The 8,445-nt window shown below is 38.8% G+C and overlaps 1 protein-coding gene across 1 annotated transcript; it reads right to left on the reverse strand.

Annotated features, from left to right (window-relative positions):
• Positions 1 to 712: 712 nt before the first annotated feature.
• zgpat (zinc finger, CCCH-type with G patch domain) lies at positions 713 to 7,397 on the reverse strand. The gene is made up of 7 exons (XM_034696679.1): positions 7,236 to 7,397; positions 6,004 to 6,661; positions 5,432 to 5,565; positions 5,017 to 5,181; positions 4,649 to 4,771; positions 1,613 to 2,030; positions 713 to 1,182 (listed from the first exon to the last, which is right to left on the reverse strand). Exons 2-7 carry the CDS (start codon positions 6,603 to 6,605, stop codon positions 1,044 to 1,046), a joined length of 1,581 nt encoding a protein of 526 aa, XP_034552570.1. The 5' UTR covers positions 6,606 to 6,661; positions 7,236 to 7,397; the 3' UTR covers positions 713 to 1,043.
• Between the last annotated feature and the right edge of the window lie 1,048 nt (positions 7,398 to 8,445).

An 8,445-nucleotide genomic window follows, 5' to 3' on the forward strand; every position in this document is an offset into this window, starting at 1 on the left:
TCTAAAGGTCTCCTAACTCCTGGGGATGTAATTTCAAAATCAGTCAGAAGCCAGGTATACTACTGAACTCATCACTGGAGCAGCCTCTGGACAGAATTACAGAAAAGCTCTCTGAGACAAGTCCCACAAAGAACACATTAAAAATTCTGTACGCTGCTTTTTTACAGTCAAGTTCGGCTGTGGGGAGACAAAGGTGTAGCAGTGTGAAGATGTTTCACTAAATTATGTACAGAGTATTGTACATTTGGAAAGAGCTGTACATGGATGAAGCAAACTTTCATTTTGACGGTGGCTGAAAGGCGTTTCTGTGGGCACCTTTTCTGTTCCCTTTAAGTTTTGGCATGTGGGTACTGTGTTTTTAGGAAATACTGTGATAAGGTAGTTTATTTTTTTAGGTGAGACATCTCCCCTTGGAGGACAGTGTTGGGAAAATTGAGGGAGATACGGCAAGGTTTGTTTTTGCATTTGCTGCACTTCATGAGATTTACTTTTTCTTTGTCTCTGGGATTTGTCATGTGGAAAATCTGAAAGTATGAACACAACAGAAACCCTGTGAGTGTTCTGTTCTCCACAAGTTCAGTCCCTGTATTTGCTTGTTGGTGAATAAATAGAGAACAATGATTACAAATAGTGTGCCCTTACCTACTACACAATACACCACTGTTTAGTATCCGCTGAAGGTTGTTAGAAAGGAAACACACTGCAGGCCCAGTTCTCCGAAAACAAAGTTTTTTTTAGTTCTGTTCAAGATAAATACACTGAGACAAAATTTTGATTAGAATGACAAATAAGTTTGAAACACTTGAAATCAAACAAACATTACATAAAAAAAAACTCAGTCCTTAAAAAAAGGTGGAACAGATCAGTTTTTGTGCAAACGTGGGCGCTGTCGTCAGCTGAAATCCATGATGGGTGAGAAATAATGCTAAAAAGTGTCTTTTAAAAAACAGTGTGGCAACTAACTGACAACAGGCAAGGGACAAAAGTTCACTCGATGCGAACAGAGCTTCCCTTCATCCTACAAGTCTTTGAGAGAACACAACTCAGAACTCAGTCATCTTCTTGTGTGTGTCAGCCTTCCTGTGCTCTCTCTGGATGGACAGCTCCTGGGCTTTCTGCTGGGCCAGCAGCCGGCGAGCTGCTGACAGCCTCTCCTCCAGCTGCTTTGCTATGGATGTGTCCCTTTGCATACACAAACAACAAAGAGATTAGGAGGTGGAGAAAGACAGGAGACGCAACTTACTTTCAGCTTCACATTTCTGGAATAAGATGTCCACAGAAATGTGTCTACAGCATGAATCTTCACACCTTATTAACATTTTTACACAACTCCCACCAGCCTTCTCGTTCCTGAATATAAATTAATGACCGTTTTGGTTGACAAGCACGCCACAGCAACTCGTGTGCTCATGTTTTACAATAAATTATCTCACTGGGAGCAGTGCATGTGTGTCAGTGTGAGTATGTACATGTTATTCTGTGATTGCTAATGAGTCTGTATGCTCCATGGAGAAGATAACAGATGCTGAGCTGAGGATGTATTCACAGAAGTCAGATTAGACAAATAGAGATGTACAGCTGAAGAATGATTGGTGCAGAGCTCGGTACTTACTTCCCTGTTTGTCTACCCAGTGACTCAGTCAGTTTCTGGATCTCCCTCTTGGTCTGGGACACCCTTTCAGCAGCCTTGAACAGCCTCACATTCAGATTCCGCTTGGTGCTTTTCCCTCCTCTGTAAGCCTCCACCCCAGTCGCTGCTGCTGATGGTGCAGCAGCTCCCCCCTCTGCAGCTTCAGTGCTCCTTCCTCCTAACTGATGATTGAGAAAGTCAAAGACATTTTTCTTGCCTTCTGCTGCAACCCGACGTTTTCTCCGTCGCTTCTTGCGGCCTGTTTGTGTGCCGTCCTCATTGTTGATCCTGCTTCGGTTTCGTCTCTGGGTGAGCTCGACACACTCGTCCAGAGACTTACCTTTGGGCAGGACAACAGCCATGACTGGCTCTACTCGACCCTCCTGCTTCTTCCCTAAGCCTGAAAACAAAAATAAGAAATGAGTGAGGAGAAGGGACATAGTGCATCTGATTTTGAACATCTGCAGAGATTCTGACAAGTTTCTCATTAATTTTTAATCAGTTACAATATCTAAAATACTGCTTGTTACAGGAGTGTCAAATATGTTCCTAAAAATAACATGGGGATATTTATTGCCAGGGAACTAACAAATAAAAATGTGATTTCAAAATTTCAATCCCAAAACAGTTAGACTTAATTTTCTTAGAGTGTTTATCCCTGTCCTGATTATTTAGTTGGAGAAGCATGCAACGTTTGTTGCCCTCTAGTGTCTTGTCAACATATTACACCCCCATTGGTAATTAAATGACTGCTTGTTGAATTTATTGCATCTTTTGTCGTCATTGATTTAAACTTTAAATTGGATTTAATCCCCTCGTTGTAAGGATGTTTCAGCATATTAGTGATGTGATAGCGGATCATTATGTACACTTTCCTCCAATTTCTTCTAGTGTTCATTTTTATTTCAGAGGAGGACCAGTAGCTGTTTATATGTGTCTAATAAAACCAAAAGAGCTGTGATTCCAGTGTTAAGGGAATGTATTGTCTTTTGCTGTTGTACTCAAGCTGTTCTAATTTAAACTTTGCCTTCAAGCATAATCTGCCCTGCAAAATCCCGAGATCATCAAAAGTCAGAGGCCATTTTTCAGACTTGGGCAGGGTTGAAGCATTCAGTAAATCAGTTGTGCATAGTTTTGTAATTTATTTTTTCATTTGATGTCTTTATTTTAAACATGTAAAGTAAAATAGAAAAAAAACTACAAGTAAAAATAAGAAATAAACTTTTTTTAAAAAAGAGGACAAAATCAATTCGATCAGCAAGCACTGAAACCTTTCGCTATATGAATGCATTCTCACAAAACAAACCTTCATAACTGATCTTAGTAATTACACCAACAATTAAAGCGAACCCTTCATGGTTATCATCACATTTTTTCCTCCCTGTACCTGGTGAAAATCTTTTCTTTATACTTATTCTTGAACTTGAATATGATTTGGCATCATTGTAGCTCCATATTGAGTCTGTTCCAAAGTTTACTCCGCAGATTGAAATACAAAAACTTCAGGTGTAGTTGGTGGAACCACTAAGTAAACGCATACTAACACTGGGGAAACATGAAGCCCTGGTGAACTTCAAATCTAGATTTTACTGCTAGGAGCCAACAAGAACAAACGTTTGTCTCAAAGTCTTTAGAATAGATATGACCAAGATGATTAATACTGATGTGATATAATTTTGCCTCTATCAAATAACAGTGAAACATTTAAATAAATGCACAATCTGCAGAAATGAGCGTACCAAATTATTATGCAAGTTGGTGATAAGAGCATATGACTTGTAAAAATTAAAAACAAGGCACCATTTTAAACGTTCTATTGAGTGAAAGTAATATTTACTACAACTGTATTAAAAACTTCACCAAAAACAACCTTTTTCTTTAAATTTGTATACAAAATTAAACTGTTAATGTCTTTGAAACATTTCAAATCTAAAGTGTTTCTCAAATGTCCAATATAACCTCCTTTTCTTTCAGTGAGGGTCAGAGCTCACTGGTAAACTGATTTAGTGAGGTTTCTGATGACTTCTCTGCTGACTCTGTGAGCTGTACCTTGTATGGCTTTCCAAAGATGCTCATTTGAGCTGTATTTCTTGCCATTACTGTAAATTATCTTCTTCAGTATTGACCACAAGTTCTCAGTCAGGTTGAAATCAGGTGAGCAGGCAGGCCAGTTCATGAGGCGATCCTCTTTAAAGCCCTGAGATACCATCCTGTCCTGGGAATAACATGAGGCATGTGATGGTGCATTGTGCTCATGCATGAACACTAGCATCTTTTTCACTTTAGCTGAATGTCTTTTCCTCCATGCAGGAAAATACAGAAGAGGATCGCCTCATGAACAGGCATGCCTTCTCACCCGATCTCAACCCGACTGAGAACTTGTGGTCAATAATAAAGGAGATAATTTACAGTTAAGGCAAGAAATACAGCTCAAAAGAGCCTCTTTGGAAAGCCATACAAGGTACAGCTCACAGAGTCAGCAGAGAAGTCATCAGAAACCTCACTAAATCAGTTTACCGATGACCTCTGACCCTCACTGAAAGAAAAGGAGGTTATATCGGACATTTGCGAAACACTTTAGATTTGAAATGTTTCAAAGACATTAACAGTTTAATTTTGTATACAAATGTAAAGAAAAAGGTTGTTTTTGTTGAAGTTTTTAATACAGTTGTAGTAAATATTATTATTTTCAATCAACAGAACATTTAAAATGGTGCCTAGTTCTTAATTTTCACAAGTTATATGCTCTAATCACCAACTTGCATAATAATTTGGCATGCTCATTTCTGCAGATTCTGCATTTATTTAAAAATACAGCCAACGTAATTTGAAAAGCATCATTTTAACCACACAGTTGAAGAAATATATTCACTATCTGACTTCTTGACAAATTTGAAAAAGACTGTTAACATAGTTTTTAACATATTCACAAAAATACTCACGTGCCTAATGATTGTGCACGCAGTGGAAGTTATTTCAGAACCTATACAGCGTTTGATTCTGTGCATGTGCTCTTACCTTTCCCGTACTCATATCCCATTTTCAGCATAAGCTTGGATCCGATGCCTCTCGTATGAGCCTCCCAGCCACCAAAAACTGCACTGTTTAATGATTCTGTGGCTTCAACAGCAGTATCAACAACTGATGGTTAAAAAGAGAAAATTGAAGAAGAAGCAGTCAGTTATTTTTCATCAAACATCTGTCATATACATCTGAATATTAAAGTCTTTACTTGGAAATAAAACCCAAGTCAATGAAATAAAGGAAGCTCATATTTACAGCTTTAAGAAAAAAACATTAAAGTCATGCTGTACTTTTATCAAGATTTTAAAGTCAAACTCACATTTTGATTAAAGGGTAAATGCAGAACATTTAGTTACACACACCTTTTGCAAACCCCAGGTCATCCCCGTCTCTTGTGTCCTCAGGATCAGAGTCAGAAGACAATGGGTCGTCTTCTCTCAGAGGCGGGATAATGCAGTCGGCCTCGACCACAACTTCTTTCAGTAGCAGGGAGTCAAACTTCACAGTGTAAAAACCACTGTCCATTTCTACATAGAGATAGAAACCAGGTCCACAAGACATTCAAAGTCACATGAGGAACTTTAACTACTGTTGTCCTGGTTGTTGTGGTCACAGTGTGGAAAAATGTTAGCATGACTTCTAAATATTTTCAGCATCTGTTATATTTTAGCAAGGTGACACAATTGAAGTTCAGTCAACCTTGGTGTGAATTTACTGCCGAGCCTGTCAGGGTTTACAGTAAAATACAGTCAAAAACTCATCCTGTTAATGGAGTACCTCGGATTTTGGCCGGGCACCAGATGCCATCCTCATGTCGAGCCAAGCAGGACGAGCCTGCTTCAAGATTACTGAGGTCAGTCTCAAGGAAGTCTCTGAGCTCTGACACAAACACCACTTCACCATGGGAAAACCTTTAAAAGGATAAAGGACAGTGTGTAGATAGAAGTCAGATCCAAGCAGATTAAAGTGATAATAATTGAGTGATTAAACTAATTTCAGAATTTTTGAAGCAAATTTTGTGCAATAAAACACAATCCATCGTTATTCATTCTTTTCAGAGTCAAAATCTTGAAACACTTTAATTAAACCCTCCACTGTTCCATAAATGTGAAATCTTTCAGGGTTATAATGTCAGCAGGGTGACATTGAGAAGTAATAAGAAAAAAGGTGTACAGAAAATACAGTTATTATGAGACTGTTTTCTGTCATCAGAGCTTGATCATGTGGAGAATGTGTGACACACACTGGATGATATATGGTGTTAAAAGAGGAGCAGATATCGACAAGTAAATCCACAACAAACCTTAACAGCTGTGAGTGAACACATGAAAATAAAAGTGGTACTTTACCTACAATCCTCCATAAAGCGACATCTGTCCTCCAGGTAGAACGGACAGGGTTTCATTGACCTCTGGGTGGGGTGCAAGTAGAGCACTCTGACTTGTGCCTCTCCTCCATCTGTTGGTTCTGCCCCCACCACCATGGCATTATGATACTCCAGAGTCCCCCACTTTGTCCGGTAGGGGGCTCTTACTTTGGTCCCACTGAGTTCATCTTCTTCTTCCTCCTCCTCCTCCTCCCCTTCTTCTAAACCATCCTCTACATTATCCCCTAGCCTGGTATCAGAGCTGACACCCGAGGACTCCCCTAGTTCAGCATAGAAAGCAGAAAACTCATCCCCCACGTTACCATTTGCATTGTTTGGGTCAGCTGCTGCCTCTGATGTGTTTAACTGCAGTCCAGCGCTGCCCTCCAGTCTAGCCAGAAGCTGGCTCTTTTTCACCGACACAAGGCTGGCCTCGGTGAGCTCTATTAGCTGACAAAGGTCCTCTTTTAGTTGGAGCAGGTCTGCCTCCTGGGAGGGGTCAAGGCCAGCTGACAGAGCCGTCTCCACCTGCTGCAGCTGAGCACCATAAGTAGAGATGGCCGCCTCGAGGGTTTCTTCATCCATACTGACACTTTGCACAGAGGGGCGCAGGAGTGGACAGCATGAAACCCTCACGATACCTGAGGAAGAGATGGATGATTTAAAAAAGAATATGTAGATGGATGAATTGAGTGGCCTCCTGTCAAGTGCCTTTCTTCTGTCTAGTCACACAACAACATTATGGTTGATTATGGCTGTCAATGTTAATATTAACCCCCTTCAGTCAGCTGCTCCTCCTGTTTATACTTTTACCATCAATTATGGTATTGTAGCCATACATCTGTTAAATTTGATCTGTTTCTTTCTTATACATCAATGTTATATTTAGGATCTGTTTATGGAGAAGATTGATGAAAGATCTAGATATATACCTTAGTAAGGAGGGACAGAGTAAAATAGGAGGTAAATGCTGTGATCACAGACTGTAAAAATGATGTTACTACTGAAATAAGTTATACTGTTTAATTTAAAGTCCATCTGATTAGATAAACTGTAATAATAACGATTTAATACACAGTGTTTATGATGGAAAGACTCGAGAATCGTGATGAAGTGCTTTTATGAATTGCAAACCCAGAGCTCAGAGCTAATTTAGCTCAATGTTAGCCGTCTTTAAATCAACTTTAAATCTGATTAAATAAACATTTCAGTTACCTTAGTTAGTAGGCTAGTTATCTGACATCCAGAGCACCAGCGGAAACTTTGACCGACATGAAAACATGTGCTGTGTACTGAAAAAAGCTAATTCATGTAGCAATGTTCTCCCACTGGGGCAGCACAGTGACAACATACACCGGTGCACAGTTAAGCTAGCGGAAGTGAAGAAGATACTTCAAAATAAAATAGATATTTTTAGACAAAGTGCTTTTGCTTTTAACTGAAGTTAGTTTTTAATAGCAGTGGCGGACAAAGTACACAGCTTCATTACTTAAGTCAAAGTATAGATACTCAAGGTCAAATATTAATCCAAAACAAGTGAAAGTTTCTCTGTCAGATCATTACTTGAGTTAAAGTACTGAAGTACTTGCTTTTAAAAATACTTAAGTATTAAATGTACTTTTTAAAATATCCCAAAACGTTGTATTTTCACAAAGCATAAGTGCAGTCAAGAATACATATAAGTACATTCTGTTACATTATATTTATTTAGAAACCGTTACTTGAAATCTCTAAAAAATATACCATGGAATGAAAACAGCCACTAAGTTACTCCAAGCACAGACAACTTAGTTTGAAATGTTCATCTGGAATTAAACAAATGTTATGTAGCTCAACACGCTTCCTCAGGTTGGACTTTGAATTTTTGTATATTTGAGTAGAGTGGGATACAAGGAGAACATTTCAAACGATACGTATCATTCTTAATTTCAAAAACCTCTAACACGGGCTGATTATATGGCCATGGGTGCTCAGGTGGATAATTATAGCCATCATTACCACCTCTACATGAACTGCCTGATCTGAGTGAAATTTGCTCTGTGTTGTTTGCTCCACGTTCAACCATGGAGACGCACGAAGTAAATTTACTCTGTTACTGTCCACCACAGTTTAATATTCATAACTAATATGTTAGCCTATTCCTTAATCCATAACATACATAGGATTTGTTTTATTTTGCTGCCTTTCGTAAGCGCTTCAATTCTGAAAAGTGTGCTATAAATTAAGTTTATTAGACTATCATTACTGAAATCACGATCCAGTATTGTAGAAAACTAACTTGCACTTTAATTTCAAGTTTGCACTTAAAATTAACAGATTCTCATGAGTAAAGCCTACCAAAAGGTCCATAATATAACCTACAGGATTTCTTTGAAGTATTTGCCTCTCTTATTTTGAAGGTGCATGGCCAAACACTGAACGCTTC

This window comes from Notolabrus celidotus, chromosome 11 (genome assembly GCF_009762535.1).
Source record: "Notolabrus celidotus isolate fNotCel1 chromosome 11, fNotCel1.pri, whole genome shotgun sequence".
NCBI lineage: Eukaryota > Metazoa > Chordata > Actinopteri > Labriformes > Labridae > Notolabrus > Notolabrus celidotus.